Genomic DNA, 16,312 nt, shown 5'->3' with positions numbered 1-16,312 from the left:
ACTGAAAGTTCGAGATTTCCAAGCAAACCCGGAGTGGGTGGCCTCAGACATGGCCAGGGTAAACTTGAGAACTCTGGTGTACACAGGGCAGAAAGAGAGAAAAAGCCCACATGTAGCAGGAAACGAAAGGAATTCTTTCTGTGAGCAGTGATGTTCACACCACAGTCTGGGAGCCTAGGACATTCCCCACACCTCTGCACGACCATCCATTGTTTGAGAAGATTACCATGATGTGTGCTGGAGGTCATCAATTCAGGCTCCTACTGATGATAAGAGTCTTTCGATTGACTCGATTTAGACCTAGGCACAGAACTAAGATAGTAACGTTCCAGATTGTTTATGGCATCCTTCAGGTTATTGATAGGGGGAGGTGTTAGATGGAGGGCAGGGGCACTGGCGTGCGGATATCACTGGATCTTTAAGTTGCCTTTGACACGGTCAACCACAAGATGCAGCTTTCCAGGTGCACGGGCATTGGTGGGACGTTCTCAAGTTCGCCCCCTCATCCTATGTGTGAGGTGCCCCAGGGGTCAATCTTGTCTTCCATAATTTCTCATCTTCGTGTGGAGCCAGATCACTGGCTGTGGTATCACCACCCGCCAGTATTGAGACGACACTCATCCGTATGTATATTCAAGTGTCTCCAGACTGTTATGACCACTGAACGGGTGGTTGACGTTCTAGCACACACTGGATGGATTCGGCCTCATTTGAGTTGAATGATACCGGGTCCCTACTTTAAAGTTTTTGCTGGTGAGAATGCACCATGGTTTCTTTGTGATGCATGGTGCAGGATGTGGACGGGGCATGTTAGCTAATGCACAACAATGACAAGAGAGATGCCAGGGTGCCTTGGTCTTCCTGGGAGAGGAAGGACAGCTACTGGATGAAATCCATGTTTTTCTTTTTAGAAAAAGGGATGTCCACTGCGGGCTTCCCTGTGAATGAGGAGCCACACAAAAAGGGCAGAAATCCCATATAAACCAGCTTGGTGGCACTTCCCAACATCAGAGATAATAAACTTCAGAAACTCTTTTCCAAGCCAGATGGTGTTTATAGAACACTAGTGTACTGTGCAAGAATAGAAGAACCTTTTACCTTGAATATCATCATTGAATGTGCAGTACTTGTTGCGGTACTTGTTTAGAAGTCTGAATGCATTCGAATTGGCAAAATCTTCAAACTGGATGAGGCAGTTCATACCATACCTGCATTTTAAATTAAAAACAAATAAGTGTTACCTCAAAAACAAATATGTACCACAACATGATTATCTAAATTACTTTTTCATAGTTCAGATTTTTATTAACTTAACTTGTTATAGAAAAATGCAAACAAACAAAAAATACACACATTTAACAAAATTAAACCAACCAATATGATTTTTTGGATGTACAACAATATCACAAACTTCTGCTAAATTGAATCAGATTTCTAGCAACAATGAACTCTGCATGCCTCATTATCGCCTTTCTAAAACACACAATCACAATATAGCATGGTCGATTACAAATAATTAGCTAGCCAGCCACCCCCGCCGGTTCATACAACGATTTTAGAGTCTCTAATCTTTTAAAAATGGCCCTCTTACACTGAGCAGGATACCAAGGGCATGGAACAAACACATACAGAAGGACTTCCTAATGTCTTCAACATGGGAGCATAACCAATATCTTGTGTCCGCCCCCAAGTTTGCCCACCTCCAATTAGGAGAGTTACTTCACCTGTTCCAGACATGAAGGGAGGAACTTCAACCTAGTTGGAAAACACCCTATTTCCTAAAGCTACATGGGTGGTTCCTACAATTAACCCACGATGTATAAGGAAAGTACGGGACACATAGCTAGCGAGTAATCTGAGATCAAACACGCACCCATGCACCAGCTTCCACAAACTAATTTCATCCAGCCTATAATTCTGAGACTCACTTTATTAGATCCATCATCAATTGCATGAAGAATGTTGTCAATGATATCTGTGGTTATGAGTTATTCAAAACCTTCCAGCCATCAAAATTTGATTTTGCTTTAGTCAACAATATCTTCCCATTCTCTGATCAATAGAGATTCCCACACATTTTCTGTCTAATGCAACTCTGAAATTGTCCACCTGCCTGTACTTTATCTTATAGGGCCAACCCTCCAGAGTTCTATACCCCTTTTTAATAACTGAAGGTGAAATATGCACTAGTGCCTAGTTTACCTATTACCTTACATGGCTTGGAATCTCCTAAAGCATCACCTCCGAAACCAGTTCTCGGCGCGATTTGAGACCGGTGGATCACTTTGCATTGTCCGCTCGGCTCGTATTTTGGAGCATCTTAATATTTCTTCTTCATCAGCTGTCACCGAATCCCTTACAGTGCTTCAGGACGCCTTCCTTAGCGCAGCAGATCTGGTTATGCCTTTGAAAACATGCCCAAAACCACACAAGTTCTCTGCCCCACGATATACTTCCTTATCTTAGGGCACTTAAACTGCTATTTAAGCAAGCCGAGCTTACATGGAATTCGTCATACCACCTGTAGAGCAAAGTAGTTTTAAAGATTTTCAGCTCAAATAGCATTTAGCCATCAAAAAGGCAAAAGCTGCCTTTTTTTTACCAACCAGATTCAGCTGGCACTGAACAAACCTAAAGAATTGTTTTTAATTGTAAAAATCAGCCTCATCAAACATGATGGATACCCCAGTCCGCACCAAGTAGGCCTCTTTTTTTAATTCAGAAAATCGTGAATATTAGGGTCAAGATCGTGGTTTCAGCCTTTAGAGATGTTGCTGTGGTTCCTAGTTCTACCCTTTCTGTATTAGCTCGGAATAATTATTTCTCTCAGTTCGACAAAGTTACGGATGCTCATCTTCTTGCAGTTATTTTCCAACTTAAGTCTTGCTCACTATTAGACCCGATTCCACTGCATGCAAGGAAATTAGTTCTGAGCTAGCTTCTGTCATTACGCCTTCTATAAACTATTCGCTAACTCAGGGAGTAGCGCCTACCACCCTTAAGCATGCATTGGTTACCCGTCTTCTCAAGTAGCCCACGCTTGATCCGGCGTTACTGGTAAATTTTGCCCTATTTCATTGCATAGATTGGTAATGAAGATCCTGGCGGCCATAGTTCCTCCACAGCTAAGAAATTTCCTTGAAGGTTCTTCGATTCTTGACCCTATGGGGACTGAGTCAGTCGTCATCTCATTATTTGATGACCTCATCATGGTCGGGGATCAGGGCAGAGTTGGCCTACTGATATTATTAGATCTATCGGCTGCATTTGACACTATTATTCATGTTATCTTGTGTCAGCGACATGTGGAGGTTGGCATCTCAGGCATAGCTCTTCAATGGTTTATATCTTTTCTGTCTGACCACTGCCAGATGCTACTTTTGCCAACTTTCAGATCCAAGTCACCTTTCCTCGCATGTGGCGTTTCTCAGAGTTCAGCATTATCCCCATTGCTTTTCAATATTTATGTTTGTTCCCTTGCCAGTTTAATTCACTCCTATGGCTGTCATATGCTAAGGACACCCAGCTTGTCCTTAGAGTTGACCAACATCCTCAGGAGACTACCGGGGGTCTGAAAACATGTCTGTTAGCCAGAGCTAATTGGATGAATTCCAATTGGCTTGAAATGAAGAGCGATAAGAATAAGACTGAGGTTTTAGTTGTTGGTTCCCCTGTTGCATGTCACCTTTGGACCCCTGATTTCTGGCCTTCCAATCTAGGGACTTTTCCCACTCCGGTTAACTCAGTGAAAAACCTTAGAGTCGAACTTTCAGCTTCACTTTCACCTGAATTGCACGTTAGTATTGGGTGCAAGACTGGCTTTATGAAATTGAGAACCCTGAAAAAAGTGTTACCTTTTGTACCTTATTCGCTTCTGGCTCTCGTTGTTGCCTCTACTTTCTCTGGCACTACCGACTATTTTAACGCTACTATTTCAGCGCTGTCTAAATATTTCATTCAGAGATGGCAACTCCTTCAAAATGTTGCCTCCTGATTGGTTGTGGGCCTACCTAAATATGCCCATATTTCTCTTACTCTGGCTCAGCTGCATTGGCTTCCCGTGGATAGGAGGATTAAATTCAAGGCCCAATGCCCGACTCCTCAAGCCCTATATAAATAGGGTGCTCCATTCATTCAGGGGGAAGATTGTTCCCTATCGTCCAACCAGGAACCTTCGCTCTGCTAGTGTTGGCCATCTGGTGGTACCTAGATTTGGTCAGTGGCAAAGCTTTCTCAGTGGCGGCACTTTTGTAATGGAAGACTCTGTCCTTAGCGCTGAGACTGTCAGAAGATGATATTCAGTTTCGCAAACACCTGAAGACTGTTTCCTAGTAAATTTGTTCGCCTTTCTTTGGCTCTGTTATTTTCTCATTTGTTTCCCCGTAAGCGCCAGGACACCTTTGGGTTGCAGCGTGCTCTACAGGAAGCACAACATAACATCTAAAATAACTAGTAGCTATTGAAGGCCCCAATCACCTCTTAGCACTCAACATTTGGGTATTTGGAAATCCCTTTAAAAAACCACTGCCAATACCATCTCCCTGTCTGCCCTAAAGTTGGACTCCATCAACCGCAAGAGTTACGTTATGCTGAAATAGTTGAATTGCTGGTAAAAAGGAACTGCCTCCTACCATTTCATTAAGATGCTGGATTTTTATGAGAGGGCTTGCCTAAATAACCTGCCATTTATGAACATTACTATAGATTAGGCTTATGAGTTGAGTGTATTAAAATCCATCATAAAACAGGAAATAGGTGATGAAGACTATGTTGTTTGAAATTTCAAGCTGATGATACAATGAGTGTAAAAGAATATCTGGAAATACTCTGAATTTGGTATGAGACCTAGGTCCATAGGGGAATTTCCTATGTTCAAGAAGACATAGGAATTAGTGCATTAATGAAATAATGTACTGCACTCTTCCCAGATTGACAGGACCACAGAAGAATTCGGACTCTGGAAAGTTTTGGGGATCATGCATGAGAGAAACCCTGAAAAAATGCTCTAAATTTGTACACCTAGATGTCCGGTCCGAGAAGGTTGAACATGTACATCTTTGTAGAATGACAGTGTTCATTAATACTCAATGTGTCATACATTAATACTCAATGTCTCATACATACAATACATACAATATGCTTCAACCTGTGGCCACTAAGGATTCTATGTAATTCACAATTATTTGGCATTTTAAGACACGCGCCAAGATCCCCAACAGTCTAACCCCATCTTCAAAAGAAATGTTTACATTTGGCAAAGAAATTAGCATCCCAACCTGCAGTCCTATTTATTTAATATTTGTAGAGTGTGCCTAACCCGTAGGTATCGGGGCGCTGGAGAAGCAAGGTAATACAATTTACAGGTGTTATCACAGGCAACAGCGTAAGACATGAGATTTACAGGTAACAAAATTGTGCACATTTACAGTTGCAGTAACAATTTACAGTGAATAAGTTCTCAGTGCTATGGTCATTTGTGCAAAAATGGTAAGCAGTGGATATGGCGAGTGCTCCCACTATAGGAGTACTACAGGTTAGATGTAGGAGACCGATCTTGAGTCTTATGCGGAATGAAGAGTGGGAGGGGTCAGCTCTGATGGCTAGAGGGAGGGCGTTCTAGCCTTTTGCTGCCACTACTGGGAAGATGTGTCCCACGGCTTTGGTTCTTTTGACTTTGGGGTCCCGTGAGAAGGTAGGCGGAGGCGGAGCGTGTGGGCTTTGTGGTTTGGGTTAGAGTAAGCAGGTTTGTGAAATATTTAGGAGCTATGTTGGTAAGGCATTTATGGGTGATTGCCATTGTTTTGACTTTGATTCTGTCCTGAATCGGAAGCCAGCACGCTTTGCATTTTGTTTCAGAGATATGCTCTCGCCGAGGGTTTAAGGCCACCCGATGGGAATTGTTTTGGGTGACCTGAAGTTTTTTGATACTTCTGGTTGATGTGCCAGCTAAGAGAATATTACAATAGTCCAGGTTCGGCAGGATGAGGGTTCTCGTTAAGGTCAGGCAGCTGTCGGTTGACAGGTAGGGTCTACATGCGTTGATGAGCTTGGCAGTGTAAGCTGCCGATGAGATTGTTGAATTGATTTGTCTGGATAAGGTTAAGGAGGAGTCCAAATACACGCCCAATGTTTTCACTTCTTTTGAGACAGTGATAGTATTCCCATCTATTATGAAGTGTTAGTATTTAGGGTCAAGTTCTTTGAGGCGTATTTCGGTGCCGACTAGAAGTAACTCCATTTTGTCATCGTTTAGACAGAGTTCATGTTGGGCCAAGATTGGATCATCTGATAGATATCGTTGAGAGTGGTGGAATCAGTATCGTAGTCCCCAGAGAGATGCAGTAGGATCTGCGTGTCATACGCCCAATTTGTATAGGACACTGTGCGTTCATCTAGGCGGTCGAACAGGGGCTTGGTAAAAATATTGTAAACGTTGCTGACAGCATGATCCTTGGGGTCCACCGCAGAGAACTGGGGATTGGGCGGCATTTTCTAAATTGGAGAAAACTCTCATTGTGTGCTCCGAGAGGAAAGATTCTATCCAGGCGATGGCTTTGGGTGAGAATTGGGCTGCGCTGTCTAGGTGATGACAGTATTTTGTGGTTCACTAAATCAAAGGCTGCTGAGAGGTCTAGGAGAAGTAATATGGCTAAGTTCCCATTGTCAATGATGACGTCCATTTGGTAAGGTCGAGGGGTGCCGTGTCCAGGTCTGAAGCCCGAATTGGCATAGGCCCAAGAGGTTGTTTGTTTCTAGATATTCCTGAATCTGATGGTAGGCGGCACGGTCAAGGATTTTCAATAGGACAGGGATCTTCGTAATGCGGCGGTAATTGGTTGGGATGATTGGGTCGAGCAAAGGTTTTTTTTTTAGAAGTGCGAAGACCCACGCTTCCTTATGGTTCTTGGGGACAATGCCTTGTGAGAAAGAATTTTTGATTGGAGGAGTAATGAATGGGGCAAGTTTTGTGACACAAGAACTTTGTATTCCACTCCTAAATTAGAGTGCACATTGCTTTCAGAGGAGCACATCTTTTAGGCTAATTGTCAACGTTACATATCTTTCGCAATAGCACAGATTCTCTGGCACACAGAGTGCTCAGCTAGTTTTTCCTCTTCTTACAAATTGTATGTGCCTCACGATTAAAATGGAGACCAATCTTCTTTTAAAACGAGAACATGAAACCCACGTTCCACCCATCCTCTACATGGCTTTTTAGATTGTGCCAAATTTGGAAGGGTCTCCTGGAGACAGGCTTTATCACTACACAAATGCCTTAGTTGGTTCAGCAATCAGTGCCTCTTTATAAGGTGCCCAAATCCCCTGACATAAGAAGTAAATATTCATCCCATCTATGAAGTACATGTTTTAGGGTGCCAGCTCAGCTCACTGAACTCGGAAGTCCCTGGACAGAATCATGTAAACTGCATATAATATTATGTGTAAACATTAAACTATCCTACTTCCCAGTCAGAAAAACCTTTCAACCATAAATAACTTTACATCCATTAACACTAGATACAATGAGAAACAATACTTGTTGCAGTGTTTACATTGCATAGACATTGCCCACATATTGATCTTTGGGACTAGTATAACACACAACCTTATCTAGGTATCTGGGCTGGAACAAGCCTAGGAGGTGGAGGGTGAGAGGTTTGCTTAGCCTGACCAGTTTCCTCAATTTTTAAGATGGAAGATTGCCAGTTATCGAGACTGAAACATTGCCTCTATAAAGTATTGAATGTCCCAGTGGCAGAGGACATCCTGGATGTCGATGTCAGTCATTCGCGAGACTCTTCTAAAAAAGCGGAAAAGCCAGGCACTAAGCACTGTTAATCAGCCTCACATACTTTGTTAGGTTGTAAAGTGTCCAGAGTATCTTTCCTTTGCGTTACTCTTTCCATACCCGTAGAGCTCACAATAGCAAGAGTTATTCTAGTATGTATGTCTTACAAGTCAAGTCTTTCTTGAATCTGGTTTCCTAGAGCACTTTGTATCTTTCTGCAAACCCTGGTTACGTTGATGGACTTGGCCTAATTTTGCAGTCCATGTGAGGTGTTTTCAGAGGTGCTTCATGCATCTTGGTCCGACATTTCATCAACAGGAGGATATATTGAAGCATAAATTGGTGGGTGTTTTCAGGGTAGTCAAACCTATGCCAGCTAGTCCTGAACTGAAGATTATAAATAACTGGGAATTTAAGAAAATAGCAAAGTGATTAGCCTTGTGGTGAGTCTAAGAAAGCAATGGACCCTCTCTGCCACCTAGTAACCTCCACCGAGTAGCCATTGAAAAAAAGATATGAAGATTGTTTTCTCTCACCTGTGGTTTTGTCTTGTTAGGTTACGTTATGTTAGGGGCACTTGTTAAGCACACTATCACCCAAGGGTATCCTGGTGCTTTATTCTGGAAAGACCTGAAGCAGGACAAAAGAAAAGTTGCAGATCACATATTACGACTACCTAGGATAAAGGAAAGTATTAAGAGCTTTCCAAAACTTAATGTGATTTTCCATTGACCTGAAAGATAAGGGAAGGGCGTTCCAAAGAGTAGGGGCCGCTACTGAAAAATCCCTACACCCTACGGACACCTTCTGGATCCCAGTGAGGCAGAGGAGACAGAGATTTGAGGAGTAAAGGTTCTTTGCAGGCCTATAAAGAATGATCTTTTCACGGAGATAAGAAGCACCTTGCCGGTACAGGGCTCAATGTGTCTAGCAGAGAGATTTAAACGTAACTCTGCTTTCTAAAGAAAGCCAGTGAAGTTTGTACAGCACGATGAAGATATGTGCATACTTTGGTAACAATAATCAATCCCCAAAACAGAAGAAGCAACCATAGGCCCCCTTAAGGTGTGGGGATAGAGGGATCACCTTTTTCTTATAGTGTTTTTAGTTTGAAGTAACCCACACCACATCTAGCACTGATTTGGAAATCAAGGGAGAGGGAGACAGACATTTTTACTCCCAAATGCTTTACAGAATCAACCGGGGTAGGCATTGAGCCTAAAGAAGAGGGCCAGAACTCTGAAGACCAAAGTGATCCGGTTGTCGCTGCCTGTCTTATCCCTGTTAAATTTCAGCCAGTTATTGTTCATGTCTGCCAGGCAGCCCCTCAAAACGCACAGTAGTTTCCCTTGGATTCTGGTCCACCCGTAGAATTAACTGGACGTCGTATGCAAAAACGACATCCATGAGAGTGAATAAGACTAGCAAAGGGACGAATATAAACATTAAAGAGTAAAGGAGAAATAGCAGTTCCCCGAGGGAGCCCACCAGTCAGAGCAGATGGAGCAGACCTAAATGGAGGAAGAGAAAGCATCTGAAATTGTTCCGAAAGAAAGGACCTGAACCAGCAAAACACTGTGCTAGAGACTCTGTCTTCACTAAGACGTTGGCACTGGTGATTCAGTCGAAAGCTGCGGACAAGTTCAACAGAATTAAAATTCCAACCCCACCCTGGTCCAGCATCCTGATGAATTGATTGATAACCGATACTAGCACTCATTCGGTACCCATTAATGGGTGAAAGTCGGACTGGAAAGGATCTAGGATGGAAGCATCCTCCAAAGAATTCCTTAACCGAGGTCTAAGTATTGCCTCCAGAACGTTCCTGAGAAACATAAGTGAGATGGGATGAAAATCAGATGAAGCGCAGGTTCTAGAGAGGGTTTCTTTAAAAGGTTGGTCACCAAGACGTGCTTAAGAACCGACGGGATTAAACCATGACTCAAGGAGAAGTTCACAGCAGAAGTAAGGATTGAAACTATTTTGGCACTGATTATTTTTTAGCACTTCCAAAGAAATAGAATAAAGATGGGCACATGATTTTAAATGTGATATAACCAATAGGACTTGGTGCATAGTGGTTGGACAGAGGTCGAAAATGAGGCATTATTGTGGGAAAATGTCGGCATGGGCTGGGAAAGAGTAGCTACAACATCTCTTCCCGAAACAAAGATATTGGGCCTCATTACAGGTATGGAGGTAGCCATGCCGCTTTTAGCAGCATGGCTACCCCCATACCGGTTACCAGGTCCGGGTTCCTGGAATGAGGAATTACCGGGCCATTCCAACCTTGGAGGGCCCGGTAATTCCCTTTCCAGGAACCCCGGACCCGGTACATCCCCATTCCCATTTGAGCCCTTATAGGGCTCAAATGGGAATGGGGAGGATGCTTACAATGGGCCTGTTAATGACGGGCCCGTTAGCATCCTGGTCCACTCGCGGGACCCGCTAAGGACGCCTGGTAAAACCAGGCGTCCTTAGCGGGTCCCGCGAGTGGACCTTGTAATGGGGCGGTAGAGGGTTAACGGCGACGGCAGCTGTGCCGGCGCTGTTAACCCTCTACCGCATTCCTCGTAATGAGGCCCATTGTTTCTAATATTAAGAATCTTCTGAATAAAAAAACCCAGATAGCGAATCACAAGGCAACTGCGAGGAAGGGACTGAAGCGGAAACTGAACTAGAAGATAACAACTCTCTAACCACAGAAAACAACTCTCTGGGAAGATTTAAAGCCCCGGAATTGCTGTTGGCAAAATATGCAGTTTTTAACTCTTTAATGGCTTTATGATACCTGAGACAGCAAGCTTTCAGAATGATTTTATCCGCTGTTACACATGCTGAGGGACAAATGCGTTCTGCCGTTTATACCAAAGTTTACGAAGACGCAAGGAGGCTGAATACCATGTCGCCGAGCACCTCAGTGGGTTTTTTCCTATTTTTAAAGGAGCCAACTTGTCAGCTACCACTTTAAACACATCTTGAAGTGTAGCCAATGGATCATAATCTGGTATTAAAAAAAAAGACTGCTCACAGTGTACAAGAATGCACAAACAATGTGGAGAGCTCCACTTGCCTCCAAGATTGTTGCAGTTGGTTTGTTGGTCTTGCTGCTGTCTGCAATTGAGAAACCAATATTGTGAATAATATTATAAAATGTTCTGACCAGACCACAGGCACGGAAGAATGAACTCTCAGAGTATTGGCATTGGAAAAGATCATGTATAAAGTATGTCCCTTGACATGGTTAGGATTGTGTACTAATTGCAATAATTGGAAAATATTTGCAAATTGCTGGAATTGGACTTCCAGCGCAAAAAAGTTCCCTTTGTGATTGGAAGTTGAGAAATGTGACTAATAATTCTCTGCCTATTACCCTGGGCCATTTCCTGTAGAGGTATTTGGTGTGCTTTCTAGATGGTCAATGAGGCGACCTCTAACGGACCCAATTCGTCTTTAAAGCGTGCTTCCGTTAAAGCCATTAAAGCCTGTAGGTCTTACCCTTCGCGGTCTTCAGGTACCCCAACCATGTGTATATTTTAATGCCTCACAACATTTTCCAGGCTCTCCACCCTGTCATTAAGGTGTAGCCTTAATGGCAGCATCACACTTAGTCCAGCATTCAATACATTCATCATCTTCAAATCATTTGTTTTGATTTTTCATGAGAATATTGATAACTTTCATCTGGCACATGAGATCTTAAACAGTCCAATTTGTTCATTTTAAATTATTGTTCTTTGGTCCCACTTTACTGAAACCTGGGGTATGGAACCAATTAATAACAAGCACTATACCTGGAAAGCCAGAGGCTTGCATTCAATAATAGACTATGTTTTTTTGTCCACTGCACTTTCTAAGGGTTTAGACAAGTTTGAAGTAAAAGACTCGGGAAGCAGTGACCATTGCTTTCTCATTTTTGAAATGAGAATTGATTTTTTGCCTAAACCACCAGTGACACACTATTCCCATAATGTGACTGTTAATATCAGCGGTAACAGAATCAAAGGTGTCATAGACTAAATGAAAAATTTACTGTCACCATGATTGGAGATAATGATTCTATGACAAAGTACAGTCGGGCTGAAAGTTACTCGGCCAGCAATTTTACTAACTATATTGAAACTCAAATAACCAATTTGGTGGGTGGTACCAATGACTATACACAGGGTAATAAAAACTATAGACATGCTACGGACACTGTTACCCACAAATGCAATAAACTCTACAGGAAGGAGCTTAGACACCTAAAAAAACTTGGTTTAGCTTATTCTATTGCTTTGCTAGAGAAGAAATAAATACAGCAAAAATACAAAAACTGGGTAATATCTTACAAAGGTCGCCGTCAACAACTAGACGGGGCAGCAATGTTAACATCTCTTCATGGTCATAATTGTACTAATTTTTGGACATTAATTAATGAGCAAGAAAAACCTCAGAAAGATGCTATGCTTAATCCTCTTTCTGAAGAAACATGGATAGGTCATTTTTCCAATTTTTACTCCGAAAGTACGAAACCCGAAAAGTATAAAGCCTTGGTCAGTCCACCGTGGTTGCTGCAATTTTCTATGGGGGACATAATCACATTAATAAACAAATCCAAAAACTCGGGTGCTACTGGTCCCAACAATCTCTCCAATAAACTCCTGAAAATTAACCCGTCCTTTTGGGCAAAGTCCTGTTCACACTCTATACTAACATTGTGATTTGTAAAGCTATTCCGCAGTCCTGGAGAGTTTCCATTGTAATTCCGGTCTTTAAAAAGGGGTCTAGATTGTGCCCCAAAAGCTACAGGCCTTGTAAGAGGATTCAATTCAACACTACAGCTAAGTCAATGCCTAGTCTGGGATACTGAATGGAAACCCTTATTAATATATCTTTATGTCCAGTTCATGAGTTCTGGATGACTACCCCTATATAACACCCCTCTCTTAGAATCCCCCTGACCCCACTGAGCCAAGAAGTAGTTCTGTTTTGCAAGTTTAAAAGGTTTATTTGAAATATAATTAAATATATATATATATATATATCTCATACTTTTATAATGAATTAATAATTAAATATCACACTTAATCTGAGCAGTAATCAATAATGGATAGTCTGGCACCAGCACACTTCTTTATAATCAATGATGAGTGGGTATAGGATGGATAAGATAGCAACAATACTTTTATGGTTTCAAATAGATGCAATGTGGCATGAAAATGCAGTACAGAAAATAACTTGGTAGGATTTCAGCAAAAGACAATGTAATCACTTTCTTGGACAATTCACCCCCCCCCCTTTATGCAATGTAAGGAGATGAAGATGAGAGCACACAGTTCTTAGGAATGTAATCAAATAGAATTCAGTTCAATTCCCCCCCCCCCCCAGCAGCTTATACAACAGATAGGAGTTTTGAAACACAGGCAAAATGCTTTGAATATGGTGACAATGCAGTGAGAAAAATGCTGAAAATGCTTTTAATTCCCTTTAGGAGGTTCAGGGTGAGTGAGAGATACTAGGGATGAGTGCAGGCTCACTTTAGCAATGATTCAGAGATGATGATTAAGAGGCAAACGAATTTTTAGCAAGGAAAGAAATGACTGCTGATGGTTACACGTGGCTGGATTTTTAACCACATCGCAGTAAAATTTGTGAATGCGTGAATCGCGATTACGGCAAAAGTATAAGGTTCTAGGTCCGTTGAAAAGCTAAGATTATAAGCTTTCAGAGGAAAGTTAAACCAAGTTTCTAGCCCAAACGGTTCCAAAGATATGAACGATTTTGTAAAGGTTGTTTTTCGAATTTAAAGTAACTCAAATTGACAGGTGACAGCTTTTAAAAATGACAGGTGACAGCTATGCGGCTGCAGAATTGACAAGTGACAGTTAGGAGGCAGTTCTACTTAGATTAAATAGATTGAATTAGATCACTGGAAACTAAGAGATTTGGTTTCACACCGTCCTAGCTGTACTCACAATGTATTTGGAAGGTCTAGGTCTCACGGATCGGGTCAAGATGGCTTTGGTTCTGGTTTCGCCCCGGACGGTCTCTGCGCACAGCGTCTGGTCTCTGCTCTGCTGGTCTGGTCTGACACTGCTCCTGGCCCAGCTCCTGGATCTCTGGGTACAGCGTCTGTGCACAGCTCCTGGATCTTTCTGCACAGCTTTCTCTGGACACAGCGCTGATCTGCACGGCTCCTGGATGCAGCTACCGCTGTTAGGTTTGCTGGATGCTGAGGCCTGCTGAAGTGTTGGATCTGGTATCTTCTTGATGTTGTGTGGTCCTCCAGCAGAGCGCGTTGCAGCAACTGGATTTGAATGTCCTCTCTAGCTTCCAGTGGCTCTTTTTATGTCTTTTGAAAGTGGGTGTGTGTGCAGCATCACTAAGCCGGCCCCCCTCTCAACTGGTCATTGGTCAAGCTTTCCGCACTGCTTGGATTGGGGGAAGGAAGTGTGTGTCATGGTGATGCTGTTTTATGGTCTGCAGAAAGGATACTCCCCTGTCAAATTGCACACAAATCTATATTTGACCCAAATACATATTTGCACAGGTACACATTTGTTTAAAATTACATGCACCCATCACATATCACATGAGGTATACGCTGTTCAAACTCTGCTCTTTCCGGGGGCTTGCATCCAGAAATGGCAACATTTTGTGCTTTTTAGTGGGTTTTGCAACCTTGGTTCTTCATTAAAAGTTATACACATATACACAGGCTGCCCATACTTACTCCAGTAAATTCCCATATCTCTAGCTTAAACACAGAGTATGTGGTGTCAATAAATAGCGGGGTTTTGCCCCAGGACATGGCACAGTTTCCCAACGCGTCTTAAAACGTGCACAGAAAAATCACAAGAATTATGGTATCATTTAAATCATTTTAACAAGTCCGCACTGTGAGTTATACATCTTTCTTAGAATCATATTCTGGCCAACAGGGGTGTGTCTTTTCAGGTCACGTGGTGTAGAAACCAGTTTATCCAGTTTCTGCCAAGCTCAGAGACCCTGCCCCTCCCAGCTTCTGCCAAGAGGAAGCTATTTTAAGGCCCCCCCAATAAACCGTCTGCCTGAATCAAGGAAGGGCTTTGTTCGAAAGGAAGGCATTTACGACCGCCCCAATAAACCATCTGCCTGGGCCCTTTGTTTAGTTTCTTGCAATCCCCTGGTAATTCAATCAGAGAGTGTGTGGCCTCCTTTTGGCAGGAGCAACAGAATGCAGCCAGGCCTGGGAATGCATTTGTTGGGCCAGCCCCCACTCCTGTCGGGGGTAGCTGTCTAGCAGAATTCCAATTTCCTTAAGCCAGGTTTCAGGTAAAATGTCACTTTTTGTTCCCCAGTTTAAGTCAAGACAATTTTTACATATGCAGCTAGAATGCTGATTCTAAGTTCAAAACTATGACATTTTAACAGTTACAAACTATGTGACACTCAAAAGTAGGTCACTCAGTTAATTTAAACATTTTCGATTTTTGGTAGTTTTAAATCCAGTTTCAGTTAGGCTGCTGCAGACCTGCATAGCTCAGCCAGTCTTGTTATGAACATTGTTTTGGGGCTCTTCAACTTCCCAGATTTTGTATGCACACATACTTCATTCTGCCAGATGTCTGCTGGTGTTCAGTGAGATTTTTGGATATGTTGCAATGTTTGAAATAGGCATTTTGAGCTGGCATTCAGGGAAACAAAAGGTGATTTTAAAGTGCGGTTTTTCCTTTGGCACACATTTCACTCATGGCACCCCGGCCCATCCTGCTCGCACTGGTGGGTGGCAAGTTAGGCAACCATTTTAGTGTGCACAAACTGCGTGGTTCTCCTGGATTTTGGCGCACATGTGGGCTTTTTGGCCATCTTGGATTTTCTAAGCCCACAGCACCAAATGTTGCAGCATGATAGCTCAAACGTGGGTCAGGACACCCAACAAGGCCCCACCACGTGACTGCACTTTGAATTTGAGTCGATGGGGAGTCGGGTGCACAAAGGTCTTGACCCACGCACTGGTATGTCCGCATAATTTTCTTCCAATTCTGCAAATGGCACAGTTCAGCATCTTTTCCTCCATCCGGTATTGATCGATCGGTTCTCCTCACTGGTCCTGATGGGAATGTTGGGCGGTACCCCGGGCCCCTCGGATCCTTGCTCCCGGTCTCCAGATCGTTCTCCTTGGCCAGTCTCAAGGTTTTCTTTCTCGTAGGATGACAAAGGAAGAGCGGCAATACCTATTCATAGACATTTTTCCCCCACCATTGATATAGTGGGGTGGCATATACATTTTTATCACTCAACAGATATGAACATGCACATTTTTTTAAATTAAGAAACGAGGCCCCCACATGGAGAAACACCGAATTTGATAGGTTATATGTAGGATATTTTAAGTTAGAACTGAATTAATCTGAGACAGTACCCCCTGGGATTCCAGAGGATTCCTCCAGTTGTTGCAGAGTGTGCCTGGGATGGCAACACTTCAACTGGTTAATGTGGACCCACTTGTCTTCCCCCTCTGCCAAACCGCCTTTGGGGATGTGGATCTTGTAGGCCACA

The 16,312-nt window shown here is 42.8% G+C and overlaps 1 protein-coding gene across 1 annotated transcript in view; it reads right to left on the bottom strand.

Moving 5' to 3' along the window:
- The window catches only part of ME3 (malic enzyme 3), a 697,492-nt gene that overhangs the window by 190,108 nt on the left and 491,072 nt on the right, over positions 1–16,312 (bottom strand). Inside the window, exon 8 of the mRNA XM_069639735.1 lies at positions 1,099–1,208. Within this exon, the coding sequence (XP_069495836.1) occupies positions 1,099–1,208 (110 nt within the window). The remainder of the gene's footprint in view (positions 1–1,098; positions 1,209–16,312) is intronic.

Source organism: Ambystoma mexicanum, chromosome 7q, assembly GCF_040938575.1.
Source record: "Ambystoma mexicanum isolate Mex_15411 chromosome 7q, UKY_AmexF1_1, whole genome shotgun sequence".
Lineage (NCBI taxonomy): Eukaryota > Metazoa > Chordata > Amphibia > Caudata > Ambystomatidae > Ambystoma > Ambystoma mexicanum.
This window is presented reverse-complemented; position numbering and strand designations above follow the sequence as displayed.